This window comes from Sphaeramia orbicularis, chromosome 5, assembly GCF_902148855.1.
Source record: "Sphaeramia orbicularis chromosome 5, fSphaOr1.1, whole genome shotgun sequence".
Lineage (NCBI taxonomy): Eukaryota > Metazoa > Chordata > Actinopteri > Kurtiformes > Apogonidae > Sphaeramia > Sphaeramia orbicularis.
Window position 1 is genome coordinate 25,456,785 of NC_043961.1, and position 24,139 is coordinate 25,480,923.

A 24,139-nucleotide genomic window follows, 5' to 3' on the forward strand; every position below is an offset into this window, starting at 1 on the left:
ATTTTTTATGAAACATCTGTCAATACTCCAAGAGTCAAGCACAGTGAATCTCATTTGTTTATTTTTATTGCAGTCTTTACAGGACAGACAACACAGGCTTCTCAGTCATACACTACATTTACATACTAAACAGAGTTGTGGGCTGGAATGTAACAGGAGGAAGAAGAGGTCTTTCTGCTGGCCTCATGGTGGCACTAGAACTCATGTCAGTACAGTTTACAACACACTGAAAACAAGGTACATTTAAAAAAAAAATGGACTTAGTGCAAAATGACCGCTGCAATCATGTGTCATCCGATTTCAGCAGCAGATCAGGTCCACTCAACAGTTGTGGATTTCATTGTAGAGGTGTGAGGATAATTCTATCCTTTCACAATAACACATTTCACCAATGTCAGACTTTTCCCTTAATTTTATTCAGTCCTCTTTGCTTCATCAGGCCAATAGCAGCATCTGTGTTCATCTATGACAAAAACATGATTTAATCAAATAAAAGTAGTTTAGACACACTTCAGTGGGGAGCTACAGTTAGAAGCTTCGGCACCACTTGGATGACATTTACCATCTATGTTATATTTAAATACTGTACATTTTGTGCAAAATATTATTTTTTATATGCAATAAAATACCATGTATATGCTACAGGAGAAGTTCTGATAGAGATTTGTAGGGGTTCTGAGGAATCCCTTTAACAGATGAGAAATATTAACTCACTCTTCCATTTAGTATGGAATTTTAAGCTTTTTTCCTGGTTTTCACAGAAGTTTTGAGCACCACTTGACTCCTGCTGACTGGAACCCCCATGAGCAGCAAATACCATATGTCACCAAAAGGCATAATAAATTACAACTCGACATTTTAACCCACAAATAACCGAATAAAACAGATACACAGTCAGTCCTCTGACTAGCAAGCTGGTCAGCCTCAGGTTCACTGAGACATGATCCTGCATAGTTTCTCTCTAAATGTTTTATTTATTTCAGTAACTGGTACTGTATGTTATAATATAGTTGGGTTAAAACTAACAGGGTGATATAGAATATGACTGTGATGATATGGAGTAAAATTACAGCACAGCTTAGGTGTATACAGGGATAAATGTCTGACTTAAATGTCAAGAACAACCTTAAACTTCTCTGTGCACATTTAGCACATCATTAATGGCAATACATCCCTTGCATTCATAAATATAAGCTCAGGGCACATGTCTGACCTCCTGCAGCAGGCCAGTATTTCAGCAGCCACGTAAGGCAGAGGCAGACTACAGCAACAAAGGATAAACCTTGTAGAATCTCAGAGGTGAATCCTTGATTCTGCTCTGAGATCGTTGGGAAAAACAGTAGTGGACGGATTCAGGTTAGCTAACACAAAGACGGAAGAAAGCCAATAGATGGAAACAGACTAATTTTTGATATGTGCCTCCATTCTTGGGTTCCTCTGATTAAAGAAAGTCTGTTTTGCCTGTCTGTGTCTTCACTTTCTGTGCTCTGATGCTCCATCGGCAGCAGGATCCTAAGACTCCGACTCAATTCTGTGAGCTGATAAGACAAAAAATTAAGTAAGACACTTCATTTTTGTTCATGTCGCTCTTGGTGTAATGCTGTTCTAATCATGTATAAGATTTAATGTAAAGTGTCAGAGTACTAACATTGCTTGGGTATCCGTAGTGGCTCGGTGTCAGCTGAGATGACTTGGTGCATGACACCTCTGAACTGGTACAGTAATTTGAGACTTTTCTCCTCTCCTACACAGGGGTCGTAGAAGCCTGGCAACCCTGCCTGCACACAGAAAAACAACTCGTATATAATGTGTACATGCAGATTTACAACTGTAGACACTAGCATGTGAACACGCACCTTGGAGGCTTCTGTAAGGATAAGTTTGGAATCCTTGACCAGGCACTGCAGAGGCACAGTGACGTCAATGACCTTGGCTTTTTCTTGCTTCTGGCTTGTGTCTGACACAAACTTTCCATACCAGGCATTCAGGATAATCAAACCTAGGCATCAACACACAGGTACAGTAAGAATTGTGTATTTACAGCCTCATTAAGGTGATGTTTGTGGATGCATAATGGTGAAAGGTCTGCCTTCGAACTATGTCAGTCTGTTACATGGCACAAACAGCCTTCACTGACATTATTCAAGTGCACTCCTTGCTTTACTCATTGGCCGGAGCATCTGAAAGGTGCTGTGAACACATCCAGAGAGTGACCCTTCATATAATCACATGCGCTCTCTACATAAATTATGACAGGAAGTCCATTAGCAGAGTTTTGATTTATGCTTGTGTGCACTGTGGCGTTCTGTGTGTGTAACCTATGTAAACACTGCAGCATGGAGAGGCTTACATCATCACAGCATCAGATGATAGAAACTACTGCGTGTTATGGCTGAGCATTGACAGCAACCAAGGAAAATGTGTTCGAATAACATATCTGGATTTCTACCAAGTTTTGACTAGCTGCAAACTAAAAAAGGTTCTCCAATTTTCACCCTGTTGTGCTGTGCTGTGTGTGTGTGTGTGTGTGTGTGTGTACACGCGCTTTGTGTAGATGTGTGTGTGTGCATCCTGACCCATCTTGGATTCTTCTGCTTCTATGATTCTCCTCACAGACTCCTGCATCAGCAGAACCTGCAGAGGAGCCAAGGGAGAGAAGAGGAGAGGAGGAGGGGTGGGAGGGGGGGCAAACAGAACAGGATGGGAGAGAGGTTTTCGGATTAGATGAGGAGAGCTGAGCCTAGAAACAATGATCAATGATTCCACACACTATGAATAACTGTGTGTTTATATGCCAGTGTGAGCACTCACAGCAGACTCTGCCTCCTGCTTCTTCTTGGCAATGTCTGTGGCTGAGCTCTTCCTCTGCAACTCCAGTTCTCTGAGAAGCACACGCAGACAGACAAAGCAGACATCAACAATCACCCACTGGGATTCACTGTGGAGCCTCCCTATGATGACAGTGTAAGCTTGAAAGAAACATTGCTTGTGCTGATGACACCCATGACTGAGATGTTGCATATGTGCACAACAGGGGTGCAGCGTTAGTGAAGTTTTAGAAAACTATTTATACAGCTAAAAAATAGTACAGCGTTAAATCAAAGAGCTGTTTGTTAGGATAAGAAACTAAAAGAATAGTGAGATCAGAAAGAGCTTATGCAGACAGAAGATGTACTGACTGTTGTTTCTGTGCGTGTGTATATGGGATGACGACCAATCTGTGGATGGCCATGTAGACCAATAGCGGTCCTGCAGTGGCATAGAAGACGGCACTGGGCAGCAGCTGATCCGTGAGGTGGACTGGAAATAGGTATGTTTGACTGGCACGAGCCAACCTGCACAGAAGCACCAGCACAAAACATCATCCAAAAATTCTGCATTTAAATGAGGATCCACGGAAAAAAATGGGATCGTATACTGGGTTAGCAAGTACTTGATTTTGAGTGTGACTCCCTGTGGGACGCCAACACTGACAGTGGCTGACAGGACACTGTGTCGGCTGATCTTTCTCTCCGCTCCATATTCTACCACAGTGCCAAACCAGCCCGTTCTGGAAAAAAAAAATGAACACAGAAGTAAAGAAAGCACTGGAGAGATCAATCAAGTCAGCTACCGAAGACAGTGAAAAGGGCAGAAAGAGACAGCATGACAAGCACAACTACTTAAGGGAAAAGGCTGTAGTAATATCATACTATATAATGAACTTATTAGTTTTGATTTTAAAAGGTAGAGTTGTTTCTGTAAACATCAGAAAAACCTTACATATGCCTTACGTACATGTAAAAAAAATTTAATTTAAATGAATAGGATCTCTGACTATAACTGCTATTGCTTAAGATTAGAAGAAAATATAGTGTCCTTCTCTGAGACAAACTTACTTTAAAGAGCCTTTAACTTTGGTCTGATCCTCATCCTGGAACTTGTACTGGTAACTCAACATCAGGTATGAGTGAGGCACACCCAGCTGCAAACAACAGAGGTTTTAAGTGTGTATAAGGATTAATAAAGGTATCATGTGTAAAAGGTGAGGAGAAAATTACATTCAGGTTCAAAAGAGTCCAATTTATGAGTCAAAAATCATCTGTGCTTGTGTACCTGCAGAGCTAGAGTAAAGTGACTGGTTTTTGTGTCTCGGACCAAGCTTGTTGTCATGGCACTGTTAGGTCCCCAGCGCCACTGCAGATACCCCATTGTGTTCTGATCCAAGTGGCGTGCAGTCATCAGAGAACAGCTCGGTCGCAAACCACGGGGCGAGAACTGCAAACCGCACTGAGCTGTCAAGAAACTGACATGAAAATGAGATAGGAGGGATGAAAACAGAAATATCAAAGACCAGATGAATGCTTTCATATGTCAGTGCAGTTATAATGTGGGTCCTTATATGGAGTTGGGTCTTACCACCGTGTTGTGATATTTCGAAACACCTTTAACCCAATCAGAGGTCCAAGTATGTCTCCTGCACCTAATTCCACCTATACAGATGAAAACAAGCCATATCAAAGTCCTGTATCTCCCCAACCTTTACATTTACCACTGGACATACTAAAATGCCACTCTTAACGTTGCCACGTATACAGTATATTCTGTTTATTTTGTTGCAATGTGTAAGTATGTACCTCTCCCCAACCCTTGGCTGATGTAACCCTGCGTACTGTCATGTTAATGTTGCCCCCTCCATTCCCATTATGCGTGGAGAGCGAGCCAGACAGCACTGCCGTGTCTGTGTTTGTCAAAGGAGCCTGAAGAAAAAGAAAAAAATTGAGAATTCTACAGCAACCCTGGCTAAGAAAAGCACCAAAGTGGATGGTAAACGTTAAGTGAGTGCATGTTTTATTATACCTCTATTGACTGGGAAATGTGCATCTTGTTAATTTCAATATGAGGAAAGCCTCCTCCTGGCATCTCCTCAAAGTCCTCATCATAGCGGTCAAACAGGTCTGTTGCATCCACACCCACGCTGATAGTGCCCTGAATAATGATAGAGTACCAGGAGGGATTCAAAGAATTAATTAAGAAAGAAGGCAAAGGGGCGTAATAAAAATGATGTTGGAATCGTACTCAAGGAGGCGAGCTCTTGTTTAACGTTACACAATGTATTTAACCTGCATAATAGTGGTGATTAAAACATTTTTACATTACAAAATAAACCACATTCTGCAGCTGAACAAGAAGTGTCATAACATTTTAACTGTATAAACCTTAGGGTTCGTTCTTTGCTGAAGTCTCCTTTCTTCTCTCTCTCTCTGCAGCCTGTCATATTCCTCTCGAATTTCTGCTGGAGTTCGTTTCCTTTCCACCACCTACATAGCATCATCATTGATGTATTAGTTGTATGATAAGTTACTGAATGTATAATATAATAGTAAAAACACTCAATGATAAGAGTTGATGTTAGACAGTATACATACCTCCCAACCTTCCACCTCCAGCCCTTTCTTCCCAAAGATGTCATAAATTGCCCTAGAATGAGGATCACTCAAGACTGGAGGGTGAAAACAAAAACATCAGGATTTTTTAGGACAGAGGAAATATTATTTTCAATTCTAGGTTTCTTAAAACTTACCTTCAAAAGCCTGGTGCACCTGATTAAAAAGCTGCTCAGCCTGTCTTTTGAGCTCTGGGTCTCGATGTTTGTCTGGATGGTAAAGCATACACAACCTCCGATATGATGCTTTCAGCTCATCTAATGTAGCCTGTGAGCACCAAGGGGGAAAGTATCACTATGGCATCAACAAAAACCTTGTAAAATATTTGATTAATAAGACAAATGCTGATGCTTATTTAGTTTAAATGTTTTTTTCTGGTTTATAAAATATGACAAAGAGTAACAAGTCAATCAAAACATCTGAAAGCAGTGTTAAATTTGTTCATATGGATGTATGGATGGATGTTCACCAACAGTTAATAGTTCAGAACAATTACTCAAAGAAGCTAGTTAAGCAATAACTTTAATTTATTTACAGGACGGTTTTCCATGAATTTACACACCTATCGATTTACTTTTACTCCTCGCTAATCACACAAAATTGCCGCATTGACGGATCCATTTTAAAACAGATGCCAGTCCACTTTCATCACATTAAAAGTGTGATAACATTGTAATTTTCTTTAATGGCTTTGGTGCGTTCAGGAACTATACACATTCCTGAACAAGCCTGACAGGCCTTTCAATCTTCGAAGTTTTAAGAACACTAAGATTTGAGAATTTGCTCGGATTTAATAATTTGGTCAGTATCCGTGTAAAACTATTCACATTAACAGAAATTATGTTATATAACAGCATGTTCGGTGCCAGTGTAGCATCACCCGGTCTCATCCTCCACCAAGGATGGCTGGTGCTGATGGTGAACACCGACACTGAACTGACTCGTCCGCTCCGTTACTCGATTACCCAAAAATATTAAATCAGAGACGGCTGTCGAAGTGTCCACGATTGTTCGGCTTCAGTTCGAAACACAGAGAACTTCATACCTCTTTCCTGACGTTTAGTAAAGAGTAGTAATCCTGATTATTTAACTCAAATCATCATCTAAGGACGTCGCCATGTTTGCGTCTGCCTTGAACCCGCCTACTCCACCGGTGTCCTGTAAATTGATTGGTCAGCCCTACTACAGTCATGAAAATACCGGAAGTTGCCTGTCGCCCTCTGCTGGTTGTTGTTTTAAGTTTGAGGTCAGTGCGAAGACGTTTAATTTCCTTAACCAGGAGAAAAACGGCCAAAAGGTGTGTTTGTTTTGTAGAGGTTGTTTTGCCTTGTCCCTGTTTTTAAAATTGGGTGACAGATATTGAACGACTCTACTCCCCCCCGTATTACAGACCAGTCTCTGTTCTGATTGGCTAAAACAACCACAAATAAGTTAACTACACTTAATTGTGAGGAAATGCTCTAATAATAAATTAACCAGTGGAACTCATTTCCAACAGGGTTTTGTTAAAATGAGCCAATAACTTCACGTTTAGTAATATTTTTAAGTATGTCCCTTCCAGTATCTTTTTTGCTCATTGCCTTAATTTTACTTATATTAACTGTGGCGGGTCGAAAGAGTTAATGGTTCGTTTAATGGTATCTTAAATTTGACTAATTTAATTTTCCACTGCATATTCATTTTAGAATTTTATGCTTTATTTTGTAATGTAATATGCTTTTTTGTAGTCTGTAGTTTTATTGCAGATATATTTGTTGTCATAGTTTTTGTTGCTCACTGATTATTATACACCAGCATTGTGTGTGTGTGTGTGTGTGTGTGTGTGTGTGTGTGTGTGTACAGGCAAATGGCAAATAGGACCTACATATCTTGAAAATGGTATTTTCTAGCAAGATTTTACGTCCAAAATTAAACTTCTTTATACGCATTACTGCATATTATGTAACATAATTTGCTTCCTTCAACCACAAACTCGGTAAATATACTTATAGGAGAATTCATTACAGTATGGTTTACTTAAATTACACTTGATTGGAGCAACTTATTACTCAGTGGTAGAAAAGTTTAGGGTGTTATTGAAGCATTTTACATTGTGTTCCCTAATTTTACATCCTTCAGACTCTGTCAGTGCCAAGAACTTTGTGTGCTTTTACACATGCAGTACATAAAGGCTACGCAAACGTTTTCATGTTTTTATGAAACATGTCTGGAAAGGATTGTCCCTGTCACACAGAGGGTTTTAAAGGTGACATGAAGCGAAGAGTGGCAGTGTGGGTTTGAAAAGAGAACATGACGGTAGTACTTAAGCCATGACGAGCAAGGAATATTTAGTAGGGATAGTCTGCTACGGTTTTATAAATCGCTGGGCTCGTTTTGAATCTAAAAGTGAGCAACACAGCACAAAAACGTTCCCCTCCTGTTGGGATGTTGTACCCTGTACAAGCCAAAATAGGCGCAGACACGGGGAGGTGATGAGGGAATGTTTTTCATTTCATCCTGTAAGTTTTGACCTGAACTATCATCACTTCATTTCAATAACACAGCTCAAAGAATGCAGGTAGTGAGTGCGCACAGCCTGTGTAGGCGCGTGGGGAGCTGTCCTTTCAGCACCGCGAGCTTCAGCACCACAGCGAATGACAGCACCCGCCAGCCCACGCGAATCTGAAAAGTCTCTTTCAGGCAGTTCTTTTCATTTAGATTCAACAGAGGGGTTCATAATTTATGGCGAGACGCGACCTTACATCGCATTTTCTCAACAGTCCACTGGGTTTGTATGTGAAGAGACATGCACGCGCGCTGCTTTTGTGCGCGCGTGTGTTGAATGTTTGTGCGTGTAGGCCTACGTTGTGTCTGTGAGAGAGAGAAAGATGATGATGAGCATGATGATGATGCTGTGGGAGGCTGTCAAGGTGTCCTCGAATACAGACGTCGTCCAGTGACGTACGAGAGGAGAGAGAGTGAGAGGGAGAAAGCGTGCGCGTGAGCGTCAGTGGGCAGGGCCAACGGGAAAACAGGAGAGATGTGGAATTGCACGAGTCACCATCACGGATCCCCGCTGTCACTCCTCATCGTAAACCAATCGTGCGGCGGAACGCGGCAGGCTCGCCCCCCATCCCTTCTTGTTAGCCCCGCCCCCCTCCTTGAGCTGTCCTCTCTATGCACGCGCGTGGTCCCCCCCCCCACCAACCCCCTCCAACCCCCCCATCACCACCACCTCCACCACCACCACTAGGTCGAGTCGAGGAGGAGGAGGAGGAAGAGGAGGAGGAGGAGGGATGAGGCGCGCGGCGGAGGGGAAATGGCTGCCGAAAACAAGCCGGAAGGTAAGAGAGAAATAACGGTTTTTATTTGAGGCAGAGTCCTGGTATTGTGGTTCAGACGAGGCGATGAAGGGACGGACGCTTAGGAGAGGAGAGAGATAACGGCAGGGCTTTCCCTTTCTTCTACCCCGTCCCGAAACACGGAGGCTGGTGCTGAAACAGCGACTGTGTGGAACACGGTTAACCGACAGCAAATAAATAACCGAAAGGAGAGTTGTCCTCTCGGTAGGCTCTAAGCGTCCAAGCGTGCCAGCGATTCACCACAGCAGAAGGTTATGAGTGCCTTTTAAGCGCTTAGTATACATGAAAGGGTTGAGGATGAGAGAGGTTCACGCTGAAGGAATTCAGATGCTTTCTGCGTGCGTGCGTGAGAGCGGTGTGTGTGTGTTTATCTATCTCGTGTCTCTTTTTAAGCAAAATAGAGCACCGATTTGTGTATTTGCCGTCCTAACATGCGTTCAGCCTCAGACCTGCTGTGTATTCTGTCACAAATATCGGGGTGGTGTGTTATGTTTGTGTTCATGTGGTGTTAATCTGTGATTATCGTTGCTAAGGCAGTGAAGGTGAGAATATGACTGCATCTAGGTTGGGGGAGTGTGTGATGGTATGTGTGTCAGTTTAACATCATATCATCCATGCATTACTTTAACTCCCTCAATATAAAAACTCTTGAGGTCATTATCCTCAAACACAAACCGCATTTCATTCAGATTGTTATTCATCCATTCATGAATTATTTAAGGGATGACCAACATCACCATGGCAATATTATCTCTGTCTCAAGTCATGGGTTAATGAAATCTGATTTTCTCACTCAGTGTGTTTGACATTTGTTTTTTTAAACACCCCCGTGTGCTAATGTTCACCCAGTATCACTTTCTTTTCCTTGTGTTGTCCAAGTACTGATCGTAGCTCAAGTCAATAAACTTAATGGCTGAATGTGTTGTTTTGGATGAGACTCAGATCCAAAACAACTTTAGCCACAATGACGTCACTGGATTTTTGCTGTAGACATTAGTTGTATTATTAGACTATTGAGCTTTTGTGCTAATATAAAGATTTTTTGGTGCTAAAAATGACATTGGGAGCCTTTAACCCTCTCTCCACTCAGGCCACAATGAACAGGATTTTATTAGAGAACTTGAACCACAAAAGCAGCATTTTATATTTGTGAAGTACCTTTTTTAGTATTTAAAATCAGACACACATGCATACACAAGTGCAGGCAAGCATGCAGTATGTAGCCAGAGGCAGAGGGAAGGCCGTGGGTTGAGAGTCCCGTTGCGTGAAAAGACTAGAACTGTAGATGAGACAGAAGGCCCATGGGCAGATCAGTAGGCACTGTACCACATAAATATAAAACCATCCCCCTGTCCTTACACACACATGCAAGCAGATGTATATTCACAGCATGAAGGATTTTTTCAATTGCACCCTTAGTGTGTAGAGAGGATGTAATAATTTACAATCCTCAGACAAGCTGAATGAAAGCCAAATGAATGGCTCTGCGACTATGGCAGGAGACAACTATCCACTTTTTCCATCCACTGCAGATGTGCGTGGCTGCGAATCAGCAGAGTACACAGTGGGCATGAGAACAACATCCACCATATAGCCTGGAAGACCATCTCCCTCTGTGCTGGTTGGTCTACTTTGTATCATAGCAACAGTGGTCAGGGAAACAGAAAAATGATGAGAGAGAAGAGAAACTAAAGCTGGGTATAAGTTAGTCACACACACGGAGGCCAGTGTATCTATGTGGCCAATCGATCAGGGGACACAATGGATGCAAGTTAGTGGATCAGAAAATGGATCAGCCCACATGCATATCACTTGGAGTTTAGTTTCTGGGCTTTGCGAGGAGGAAGAACAAGGTGAGGTGGATGAAAGCCAAGGAAACCAGAGTCAGGAGTGTTTCCTAAATATGTCTTTTGCTTTGCCTCTGTCTCTTTCTGGCTCTTTTTTCCTCCATCATAGGACTGAAGAAGATAAGAAATCCAGAGCGAATGGTCAGGATTGCTGTTGGTTACACAGGACACACCCCTCCCAAAAGTGACGACACTGACGCCAACAGTAAGAGACACACAAACACTCCTCACACAGTGTTTTTTGTGCACGCGCCTGTGTGTGTCAATGGTGTTTAAGTGCAGTGCACACATTTGTCTATAGCACAGGGTGACTCTGGGAGCAAGTATAAAAGCCTTCTGGCAGAATGATGTGATGCGGGAACTGAGGTCTCCTTCTCATCTGCTCTGTAACAGATCACACTTACACATACAGTACACACGCACTCACACAAGATTACACACAAAACAAACACACACTCTATCTCTGTGTCTCTCTGCTGAGACGTCATTCCAATTCGGCTCTGTTACACATCATGTTTATTCATGCATGCCACTACAGTATTAGCGGACACACACACACACACACACACACACACATGCATGCAAAATAATGCACATAGCCATACAGAGTCACAAAGAAGGCAGGGTTTATTTTGGCTATCAGTACTTTATTGTCATACCTAATCTGTACACATGGAATTATGTATCTATAATCCTCAATGGGCCTGTTTAAACTAGAAGTGAGATGGAGTGTGTAATCTGGGGTTGCCACATGGTCGTGTATGCGTGTAAGTGAGCACTACCCGGCATGTGTGTGATTGCTATGGTGTATTAGAGGAACTATAAAGGCAATGATTGCTTTGATTGGTTATTGATTTCAAAGCACATGACGCCGATGCATGTCTGCGCCTCTGTGTGTGGGACAGAGTGGAGGAAAATAAACAGATGTGAGGAGGAGCAGACAGACATGGCGCTTAGTGAGGTTCTTCTGTGGGGTATAGAGTGGGGGCTACATGGAAACACCCCCACCTTTCTGTTCCACACACACCCCCACCCAACCACCCTTTTTCATTTCAAACAGACCAGATGGCCTCATACCTGCACCAGACCCTCTTAGTTTGTCAGAGCGTTAAAAAAAAGGCACATGGCTGCCACAAAATAAAGAATTGAAAGGAAATCTTAAAAAAACACCACCACACACAATAGAATAAGATTAGAACAGAAGTTCTGTTTGGATGGCTGTTTATATGAGCTGAGACATCGCAAGCCTATCCCTGTCTCCTATCTGTTCTAACGTCCCAGCTGGAGGATTACTGGAGGAAAAGTTTATCAGCAGAATGATAAAATTAGCATGCACGCCCATCTCTCTATCCCCCCACCCTCCACCCCCTGCTCTCCCTCTTTCTCTAGTCTCTCCCTCCCGCCTCCTGCACTCCTCGCTCAATCCATGCTATGCGTCCCCCCTTTCTTCTCCCTTGCCTCACTCTGCCTCCTGCCCTCCCACCCGCCTCCCTCCCATCCTCTATCTAGCTGCTGTGCAATGAGCCTTTCTTTCTGTCACATTAATTTCATCCCGAAAAAGGGGAAAATGTGGAAATTTCCCCTGACGCCTCCTAATATCAGTAGGGGGAGAGTTAAGAGTTGCATTTGGAGCGTTTTTCTCTCTCTTTACTGAGGAGAGTTTTATAATTAACTGACAGCCATCTCACAAGGGCATTGGCTTGTTTCTGTGTTAAATATGGAGATGACAGTTTTATGAGGTAAAATATTCATCAGTCGGAGGCCGTTCTTCTGTTTGATTCCAGCCTAAATTATGGCATTTGATAGGCTAGCAAAGCAATGTTTCACTTTGGTCGAACATTTTTACTTTTTAGCTTGCTTACCTCTATATGACTTAATGAGCTATCAGTTTCACATTAGCATTCAGGCTCTGTCACTGTTTGGACTCTTTACTAAATTAGCAAGTGAATGACTGATCTGTGGTACAGGCAGAATTGTGGCTCATTGTTGATTGACTCTCATGTAGCAATGCAGGTGCTGGAACTATTTATTTATTCAAGTACAAAGATAAACATGAAACTCACTAAATATGGATATTTAGATGAGGTTTCTCTGTGTTCCAGGACGGTTGATTTTCTTGGCTACTCAGAAATAAAGTAGAAGTTTTTGCCCCATGTACAGCTCCACTGAGAGTCATTCTGAACAGATGGAAAAGATGATTGCGACAGTACCATGTACCAAGGCTGATTTTTTTTAAAGCAGGGACACATTTTGTGGTTCAGGATTGTTAGAAATACAAGATATAACCCTCTCGAGTGTAAAAGCTCATCAACATTCAGCAATACAGCATGTTGGTCCTCCAGTCCTGGTCATCGGGGATAGTAAATGTGAGGATGGGTTAAGATGACAGTCATGTCCATGAAGGTGTTGGATTTCGGTACCAAGGTCACTGATAAAAAAAACAAAAAAAGCCACTGTGGGACAAATAATGCAATGTGTGGTCTTTGATCACCAGGAACTCTGTGTATGTGCATGCATGTTTAAGCGTGCATGTGTGTGTGCGACTGTTTGCCTATGTGCCCACGCATGTGCAACGAGCTTGTTTGATGTGGTGGTTCTGGTACATTTCAAAGGCGAGGCTCTGATGAGGATTCTTCAGAACAGCGGGGGGAGGGGAGGGGGAATAGCCAGGAGGGGTGGGGTTTAAACGCTGATTGGCATTCATAGCAGAGAGGCTGGAGTGCTGCTAAAAAAGAAATTAGGCTTTAACTAAGCTGCACCATTCAGCTGTTTAACTAAGCTGCTGCACCGTTCAGCTGTTTGAAATTCTGTCTTCTCAGGCCTTCTATTAATAAATGCATAATTGATTAGGGGGGAGCATACGTGCCTGAACACTATTCGTACTGACACTAAACACACATGCTCAGACACCTTCATACTCACATGGGCACATGCGCATCCAGCCTGTCCTGCAACAGCACCTCCTTCTGTTTTTGTTTCCTTGTTTCATCTCCTGTCCTGGTAAATTCTTACTTTTTAATCTTCTCTTTGACTCTAAGTATCTTTTTCTTCATCACTCGTCCCGCACAGTCCCTCTGCCTTTCTCTGTCTTCCGCTCTGACCCTCCCATCCCACCTTTTCCTCTTTTCTCTCCCGTTCTGTCATCTGCCCTCAGGTAGAGTGTAATTCCTATCTTCCCAGGGGAGTCATGAATGGACGCCCTCTACTCAAATGCTTATCAATAACCTTTGAGTGCTTGCTCTCTTTGACTTCTGAGCGGCATACCCGTTGGGCATGCACTCACAAACAGGCACACACACTTTCATACACACACTAGGGGCTCTATCTTTGTGCGGACGCCTATTTGCACTGGTGAAGTGGCATTCTCCTGGGGCACAGTGGGATTTTTTTTCCTCACCTGTGCATATTCAGTACTTTGGTGATTCTTTACACTCTGCAGTAGGAGAGGCACAGTGGCAGGAATGCCACTGGTAATCCAGTTGTGCCATGGGTTTCTGGTGTCAAAACTGACTGCGTTTTTCAATATCAATGCAGTCCTTTACAACTTAACAAATTCCTTTTATTCTTTCTTTGTTGCGTTACAATTGATATGTATTATTTCACCAGAAGCAAATTTCACCACTAATAAACCTGATGAAAAGACTAAAACAGGCTCAATACCTTTCGACTTCTCCTCTCTGCCTTTTCTTTGCCACTTAGCCTGAAGCTGTACAATGAATACTTGTTAGAAGTCTCTATTTATTGCTAGTTTTGGTCTTTTTATGGTTTCATCCTTCAAGGCTATGCCAAGAGGTTAAAGGTTAATTGCAGATTTTACTTATCCATGTCACCTTAACTGTGGTTAGTGTGTGAAATGAAATAAATTACCATTAAGTGCAAAAACATGGTGCTCCCAGCAAGGATAGGGTGTACAGAAACATGAAATAAGCTTTAAATTAAACATCATCTCTTCCCATAGCAGCATTTTGGCTGCTGTATATTTGCACTTGCCGCTCACCTGCTCCTGTATATTACTTTCCTCTCAGGAGGAGCTGGTTGGGAGTCTCTTTTCCATTATAAAACTGTATGGGGAGAGCATTGCTTTTAAAGGGGATAAGAGATGCCCATGTGGTTGGCCATGATTGTTACCAACCCCAAATGCACTGATAATGTATGATAATGGATTCTCCTTAATCCAAATATGGTACCTTGTGGGCCCCGGGTAAGGTATGCACCCCCACCTACTGCCCAAAAATAAATGCATTGCTATTCCTCTGTCCCTGAACACTTAACAAGTCTTGTGCATGGCCTCTTGCTTAGCAGCCATACTGATCAAGCATCACTGTAAATCACCATAAGAAATGACATGGAAATATGAAACATGATGGGGGGCTTGCTTGGCTTTTGTTTCATTAATTAGTTATAACATTTTTCCTGGGCAATACTATCAGCCTGTCATCTCTTTACACCTCTAAGCCAACAATACTTGGCTGTGTTACCCGATAAATGTAATACTCCATCTCTAATTAAGCCTGTTGATAGAACAACATTTCTTAAAAAAAAAAAGAAGAGAAATGAATATGTATCTAAGTATTAAAATGTTGTACAGAGCGAGTTTTACTCAGCCTCATGCTGGAGGTGTTGTGTTTTAGTATTGTCATCTGCCTGATGAAATTTTCTTTCTCTTTTTCCTCATCCATCATTTATTTTCCTTTAAATTCATTCTCGCTCTTCTCCACCTTCCTCTTCACTCCAGATGAACCAGGCCAGTTAAAGATCTACCTTCCTAAGAAGCTGCTTGAGTGTCTACCCAAATGTTCCTCTCTGCCCAAGGAGCGCCATCGCTGGAACACCAACGAGGTGAGAATGAGACACACTTGAGGGAAATATCTGTGACAGTGAGATGAACTTTGTGTGCGTTTCTGCTGGGTGACTCATCTCTAGCTAATGTCACACTGTGGCATGAAGGGAAGGTAAACAACACAATGGCAGCTTTTCATTATGAGACCCTAAAACAGTGACATTTAGAAATAATAAAAACAACAACCTGAGCTCACTGCCAAAATCCCACTAACTGTATGTTCCATTTGGCTTGCTGCTGTCTATTTTTCTTTGGAATCCAAACAAGTCTGGGTAAAGGCGTCAGAATCAGGGGTTCCTGGGTCTAAAACTGTAGGGCTTAGAAGCTAAGGAACAGGAAATGAGCCTACAGATTGGATGTTTCTACTGTTGGGTGTTGCTGGATCACAACAAAAAAAAAAAAACTATGGTCGAGGATAAAGATTGTTATCTGAACACTAACATTGTTGCTATGCAAACCATAGCAAGCTGTTAAATGTGTGGCACATTTCTGCTTAAACTTACATTTTCTTGCACTGTGCATGTGTGAAAATGATGCTCTAGTTACAGCGTGTGTTGTCCTCCAAAATAAAAAATAAAGACAAAATTGAGAAGCTGTCTTTGAGGTATAAACAACATAAGCAGTGGCCATGCACCCAGAGGATTTGATCATGAAAGGAAGTTGTGACTTAAGGGCTTTTTGCACTTCACTTTATTTAGTGTTAACTGTGTTTTAGTACTTTTAGCAAGCTTTGACTGTTTCACATGAACATATAGATACTAATTGTTAATACAAGGTTTAAACTGTCCTGTTCTGGAGCAATATTAGCATCATATTTGCACCATGAACAATAGATACTTATAATCCTGCTGGCTACGTGGAACAGTGTAAAATTGGGCCAAATTAGGTTGGGATAAGTCTTTACTCTCCACCAGAGATAACCCTGAGCTAAACATTTGGGGTGTGAAAAGCTTTTTAGAGTTGCATGTTGTTCCAGACTTAAGCTGTTAGCTTAGGGAAGTGTTTGATGGGTGGAAATGGATGCAGGCATTTATCGTCAATAGCTCCTTGTTTATGCATTGCACAGCTCTCCACTGGTGGTTTGCTCCATCCATTGTGATGTGGTTGGCCTCTGCCGAGACATTTTCTCCATGTGCAGGCTGTGCACTCCATTTATGGATGTGTGTTTGTGTGTTGTGTTATTGATTACCAAGTCGAGCATTATTATGCAATGCAAGCTGATTTGGCCTGTGGTTTTTCTCTCAGGAAAGTCATTACATTTTTCATGCAATCCATCTCATGAAGGTCATACTGGGACCTGGGAGTTAAGCACGGTGCCTACTGAACAGTGTGTTCATATGATAGACACTATGTGTGTGTCTGTGTGTGTATGGTTTCAGAATAACAGGAACCACTACTGGTTAGGGACTTCTGCACATCGACTAGAGCAATTGTTCACAAGGCACAAGACCAGAGCTGCCCTCACTCCTTCTCCATCAGTCTCCTTTCCAACATCTAGTCCTCTCTATCTTCATGTTTCATTTCATTTCCTCTTCCCTCTCTCTCTTCCTCTTTCTCCATGTCTCTCTCCCTCTGTGATGAGGAGGTACAGGCTCAGTTCAGGGGGAGGTTGGGTGTCCCTCAGTGGATTCCTTCAAAGCTCCTCTTCCACCAGGCATAAAGTTTCCTGCATACTTAAACACTCCATTGTGTCTGCTGCTGCTCCTGCTTGGCTCTTTCAGAGTAGAGCAGTGTGGATGCTCACTTGGGTGTCTAGTGCATGTATGTATTCTGTCTGCAGAAGCATATGCGTGTGAGTGTGTCTGAGATATGATTATTGCAGTCGATTATTTTGTAGCTGCAGCAACATAAGAATTGATTTTTTTCTGTTTCTTGATTTATATCTGTCTATATTGCAGACATTGCGAGAACTGTAGCAGTTTTTGTCAGTGGCACATTGTAAATTGAAATCATCATTGATCAAATTCTATACACACAGAGAGTTTATACATTGTAGGTAATGCAATTTTAAAACCATCAGGTATCACCTGTCAAGTTAACTGTCAAATTAGGAAGTTTTAGAGGCCTTTATTGAGGCACATTCTTTCTATGTGTCTGTACTAATTTCACAGTAATAATACGATTCTAGTCTTTTTGTTGCTCGAAAAACAAAAAAATGCAGGGTGTTATTGACACATACTGTGTTGAAAATTCCTTCGTATACCTATTGAATTTTCTGTTATTTCATCTTCACTGTTTGGATGATTTTTTTTGGTGAAGATGTTTATAAATGTCTGCATGTAGAATTAGGATTATCCTGAATATGAGTCTATGTGCATATATGTGTTTCTTTGTGAATAAGACAAGGAGAGTGTGACACATGTAGAGATTACCATCCTCTGTTTGGAGGAAGATGGCTTTGATTAAGTCAGAACCAACTCCGACAAGTCTTCATCTGATATGTCACCTTTTTCATGCCATGCATGTGTCTATGTACTGTGTGTCTGTGTGCATGCGTGTCCATTGTTTTCATGTGCACATGCACAATTTCATGTGATCCTCTGATGTCTGTTTTGTCACGCATGGCTCTCCCCACACCTTGGCCTCCCACATGCACTGAGCTGTGACCCCATACATTTTTAACCTGACTACTCCTCCTCTCTCTCCTTTCCTCTCCTCCTTCCCTTTGCCTCTTCCCTTCCTCTCTCTCTCTTTTGTGTATCTACTGATGTGTGAAATTATTCTGGGATGGAGGGATGGATTCCTCCCTGAAGGGCTGAGCGGAGGCGTGAGCCTTTTGTTCAATAAGAGATTGGGGGTGTATGTGTATCTGTCCGTGGTAATTGACTATAGACTAGTTTTCGATAACAAACCACACTCAGGTGGACAGACTGATGGTCTGTTTTATCAATCTATCAGGAATGACTTTTGGTGTGGTTTCTTTGGAGTGCTAAAATAAAGAGACTATTGAAGTTCCTCAAATCTAGACATGGACAAACTTTAGGCAAATCTAGGATTCAGTAAATGAGGACATGTAAATACTCTTGTGAGGACCTTACTGGATGTCACATATTTTAATATGTCAAACTAAGTTAAATACTAAGTTCCTTTTGGAAAGTGAAAATACCAACTATTAAACATGAACATAACACACACAGTGTGAATTGCTCTTCAGTGCATGATTTAATGTGCATTTTAAAGGCTTCACTTCAGAGCAGCCCCCCCACTATGATTCGAATGATGCAACGGTTTGGTACAGACTTCAGTACATCACACACTCGACAGCCGTCCTTGTCACAGCGCTTTTGCATGTGAGTCTGCTCACAGCATATTCCTCAGTTGTATTGGTGATAAAAAAAAGAGTGAGTAGACAGGATTATTTTGCTATTAATGATATAAAGTAATATGATATGAAACATGCAGTGTTTTATTTATTGTAGAACTCCATTCTCATCATGCTGTGAAAAACGCATAGTGTGAAGGCAGCCAGTTGACATTTCACACACGCTCATGTCTGGTTGTGCCACTACATGACACTAACACGATTACTTGAATGAGAAGCAGATGAAAAAGCATATACATTTTAGACCACTGGCCCATCTGCCTCCTGTGTGTATGTGTGTGTAGCAGGGGGAGGTGTTCCCATGGTAACAGATTGGGTGTCTGTGCATGTGAATTTGTGTTAATGGTATGATTGATGTAGCATGTGTGACACAAACACTGTATCGAAAGTGATAAGAAAGATGTGACATTGTGAGAGCCTCTGCTTGTGATTGTGAACATGTTGCCCTCCACCCCGAAAAAAGCTTTGCTTGTTAAACAACCACTTTTGTATTGACCTGAGAGACATGCTCACCTATCTCTGTGTGTCTCATTAATGTCTTTATCACGAATACATACACTGAATGGATTTCTTCATAGGCGTACTTCCTCTTCCACTCCACATGTAACATGAGGTGAAATGAGGGGAAGTGTCAGGAAAAGAAGTAGTACAGTGACCACGCTAAATGTCACTTAACAGACTATGTGAAAAACACTAATGTTACATGATAGGAAACCCAGAGCGACACCTTAAGCAGACAGCCGGTTCCAGACCTCTGTGTTCCATTTATACTGTGGCGAAGGGTGCCCTTGATTTATGACTTTGATGTGTGAATTGCTAATGTCCAGCTCACACTGGCACGAGACCTGGAGAGGCTGACACTCCATTTTGTTGGCTGCATGTGTCAGAACAAAGACAAAAGTGACACACCTTTGGAAACTCACTGAAAGTTTTTAAAAATGGCATGGGTGTGCTGTTCATGCATTTGTTAGATAACATGTTTGTGAGAGATTAGGTCTATCCGTGTCAGTGTGTGTTTGAGTGTGTGTCCCAGAGCCTGCCTATGGCTGTAACCTCTGCAGTTGACATTGAGCTCTGTGCTGTTGCCGTTTACCAGAGTAAAGCATAGTTTAATGAGGGGGCAAAGACGGCAAGACATACTCACACACATTCACATCCATGCACTCATGCACACATACAGACTCACAGAAACATGCACACACAATACCAGAGGGTTTTTTCACAGCTCCTTGTGTTTGATTCCTATTCTTTTATTTTTAATCATTCCTCTGTCTTTTGGGTTGAGAAATATTTTATGTTTGGAGAGCGCCAAGTTATAATCACTAATTAGTCCTCCAGGCTCTCTCTTTCCCTCCCTATCTCTTTTCTCCTCCTCTTTGTCTATCTCTCCATCTTTCTCTGAGCCAAGCATAGCCCAATTAACACCCAGCGTCATTTTGTGTCTGTTATGACTTCCATTTCTGCTCCAACCCCAGACATCCATACTGTCCTGCTGACCAATATAATCCAAATGCAGAGCAATGAAAAGAATTAATTAGATTCATATTATTCATACATGTAATTTCCTTGTCTATACAAGCACTTATCTACCGAGCTTTTCATTTGCAAATGGTTTTGCACTCTGTGGGAAGGAAATGTCTGTGCAGACTTTAAAAATGTTAGGATCTATATTTCAGTGACTTTCAGTCATGTAGATATTTCGCACATTCAAGTTCACAAGGGGAATGGCATTAACCAGGTTTTACAAGTCTAGTCTGGAAAAAGCCAGGTGTCTGAGGAAGAAGTTTAAATTCCTCTCCTCTCCTCTCCTCTCCTCTCCTCTCCTCTCCTCTCCTCTCCTCTCCTCTCCTCTCCTCTCCTCTCCTCTCCTCTCCTCTCCTCTCCTCTTCACATTTTCTTCTTGTTCTATTTTCTCCGTGTTGCACAGACCCACTATTTATCTTGCCCACTATAATTTGACACAAAATATTGTTAACTGGAGACACAGAAATATATTAAACAGTGGGAATGTGTGACTGCGAGTATGTGGGTGCTATGTACGTGTGACATCGTTTGTGTGTATGTGAGTGTGTGAGCATGTTTCGTCTTTTAACTTCCTGTTAGATTCCAAACACAACCTCAACAAACTGAATGACCAGCAGTGCCTGCTGTACTAAGAAGCCAGGCTGTGCAGTGGAGACAATACTTTTTGTATCATCAGATGTCCTGTAATATGTGACTCATGTGTAAATTAGATTTAATTCAGTGGAGACAGATAAAGCATTAAAATGAGTTTGTGCACACCCACATATGGTCTTTGAACTCTTGCTTGCAGTACTGTATAGGATGGTATAGATAACTTTCTAACTTTATTTAGCTCAGACTTTGCAGGGATATAGGATACATATACAGCAGCAAGGCAATTGTGCATCTATACAACCCCAAACAGTAGACAATTGTCAACAAACATCCCACTGTAAATGAAGCATTTCAGATGTGTAAACTCTATTGATTTATTTATTTATTTATTTATTTATTTATATTTACTGAACATATGTGTGGTTTTGTTAGCTGACTTAAACACACTTGAAGTATTAAAGAGACTTAAATAGACATACCTTGTCCTGAATTTCCAGAGCTAATTATATGTGCAGTTCATATTCTACAAAGTTTGTTGCCTTGGGTAAAGTGAAAATAATGGCATATACATTCACACTACATTACAAAAAATGAAAAAGACTTTTGTAAAACCTCCGTAGACAATTCTGCAATTAAATGTGAGTGTAAATGTAAGATTTTGAAGTCTAAAACACACAAAATTATACAAAATGCTAACTTGAGACCCACACATGGTCAGTTGGTGACAGGAAACATCTGACTGGTGATTAAATCAACCTACACTCAAAAATTATAATTTTTACAATGTGGATTTATTGTGCAGTTCAGTTTTTCTCTGTTGGTTGGTGTTTGTCTCATGTTCAGTGGTTAGACACATTACAGTTTTGGTTGTTTATTGTTCATTAGGATGCTCCTTAGCTGTACTGCTAGTCTAATGCATAAATCAACAAAAACAAAACATTCTCTTAGATGCAGGTTTCATCTAAGAGGCACTCAAAAATAGGGATTTTAAAGACATTAGGTTGTCACAGTCCTTTCAAGTCAGTGTGTCCAAATTTATTACATCTTTTAACTGATATAATGCATCAAATGTTATGGTCAGTGCATACAAATGTTGTATCTTTGTATGTTAGATTTGATATAGATTTGTTGTGTGTTCATATGTTTCAGGTTTAGCTCAGTTCAGTTAACAACCACTCAAATGCTGGGGATAATTTTAATGTGCACACAATTGTGTTTTTCACGCTGTAATTCCCTCTGTTATTGTGCACACTGTATTATTAACACCTTTATACTATTGTCAACATCCAAAAATTTGTACAAGATGCAAAAAATAAGCAGATTAAAGGAAAAAAAATCATTATTTTAAATGCCAAAATAGTCCCATCGAAGACTGTAGCAAACAGTAATTTGTATTTTAAAATCTTTCTCTAAGGTTAAAATGTTAGTTTTGTTGATGTATGACAGAGATATTGGTTTGCTTGGCTTCACAAACTCACTGGTGGCTGCTCATAAACTGCAGCTCTATTTTTAATTAAACTGGTGAGATTATATGTCTGTTTAATTGTACTGTGTGTACAGAATCATTTATAATGAAAAAACAATGCTATAATAAAAATGTCGACTTGCTGGGGTTATTCAAAACACTATAATTTCTTTAACTTATTAATAATTTGCTCTCTGTACATTTGATTCCATTATGGTATTGTGGAGTACAATAAATGTTAATATTTAGTAGTGATTTTAAATTATCAGCCACAGAATTGGGAAATGTTTAGCATTTAGTGGTAGGTGATTCTCAAGGTAAATCTGTCAATGCTGCATTTCCCTGTTAATGAGAGTAGAAGCCATTATGGTAAAGCTCTCCTGCTGTGTTTACGACACACTGTGAGGAGCCTTATGCACATTAGCCTTCTCTTACAAATTTATCCAGAATGCAGTGTCGACCAGGAAGAATATGTGAGTTAGTGTTTTGTTTTTTTAATAAGAGTCATCATCAGTAAGTTTTTGGCCTTGTGGGGTTTTGTTTGGAATTTAATTTTGAGGCAAGCAAGTTGTGTTTAGCCTAACAAGGAACAGAAACTGCAAATTAGCTTCAGCTAGATGTGATTCATCTGCTACATTGTTCCCACTATGTAACAATGTTTATCCATTCTGTTCCTATTAAATAAACTAACAATTACTAGTTTAAGTTTTTATCCAGGGTTGTAAGTGCTTTCCATGTCTCCTTGAGAATATCAGGCATTATTTTTTGTGTTTTTGGGAAAACTACATAAACTTTACCAACTAAAATTAGACACAATTGTGTTATATTTTGTTATAGCGATCATGTGATAATACGATAACATGCATGAAAACCTAACAAACAATTCATAAACACATACTTTTCCATTTTTAATTTGTTACAGATGTATTTCCACAACTAAGCCCAAGGGTAAATTGGTCATCTTCTACAATGAAAAAGACAAAAACTAAAACTAAAACATTCCAGGCCATTTACAGATGCACAAATTGTCTGCAATTTCTGATTTTTCTTTTCTGTCCACAATAGGCTGGCATACTCCATACTGGATACTGGCATTCCACTCTAGCTCTTTTTAGGGACCTGCACCATAATCTAATGGGTTTGTGTTACCCCATGTGCCACCTATTCACCAAGTTTCATGTGAATCAGTACAGTAGTTTTTGTATAATTCAGACAGATGGACAGGCAGAAAGACAAACAAGCGCATGTGATCACATAACCTCCTTGGCTGAGGTAACAAAACATTATGAGAGAAGTGTGAATCTCATGGTGCCGTGACTAGCATTTTCCACTAACATTATGCTGGAAATGTACACAATCACAAGGTGTATCTTGGGAAATGTATACATTTACTGGTAAACATACATTTATACTTTCGCACATTTTCCACAGTACGGATGAGACATTTGTGTTTATGTGTATGTGTTTGAGTTGCACTTCATGTCTTGGTAGTGATATCTGAGACCACAGTATGTGTCCAGCATTTTCCCCTATCAAACTGCAGCTCTGTCAAGCATCATGTATTCCTCCATCGCTGTCTGCTCTTCTTCCTCCTCCTCCTCCTCCTCCTCCTCTTCTTCCCTCTTGCTGATGTATGGAATGTCTACTCTTATATGGAGTGTGTTTGTAAAAGTCACAGTAATCAAATTTCACTGATTCCTAGGGGATTAAACAAGGTGGCATTTGTGTGTATGTGTGTGTGTTCTGTCTCTGCATATACAGTATTAGCTGTGTACTAAGT

General features: G+C 41.0%; 2 protein-coding genes across 2 annotated transcripts in view; one reads left to right on the plus strand and one right to left on the minus strand.

Annotated features, from left to right (window-relative positions):
• Positions 1–34: 34 nt before the first annotated feature.
• dnajc11b (DnaJ (Hsp40) homolog, subfamily C, member 11b) lies at positions 35–6,545 on the minus strand. The gene is given in 17 exon segments (XM_030134078.1): positions 35–1,538; positions 1,649–1,778; positions 1,857–1,999; positions 2,577–2,634; positions 2,812–2,881; positions 3,180–3,335; positions 3,434–3,550; positions 3,879–3,964; positions 4,096–4,285; positions 4,399–4,472; positions 4,617–4,739; positions 4,840–4,968; positions 5,199–5,300; positions 5,409–5,482; positions 5,564–5,693; positions 6,472–6,519; positions 6,522–6,545. Coding segments are annotated over 17 exon segments (1,680 nt in total). The 3' UTR covers positions 35–1,512.
• Positions 6,546–8,634: 2,089 nt separating this feature from the next.
• LOC115419228 (calmodulin-binding transcription activator 1-like) overlaps positions 8,635–24,139 on the plus strand; it is a 49,069-nt gene continuing 33,564 nt past the window's right edge. Inside the window, 3 exon segments of the mRNA XM_030133878.1 lie at positions 8,635–8,749; positions 10,724–10,819; positions 15,350–15,453. Coding sequence (XP_029989738.1) covers positions 8,725–8,749; positions 10,724–10,819; positions 15,350–15,453 — 225 coding nt within the window. The 5' untranslated portion in view covers positions 8,635–8,724.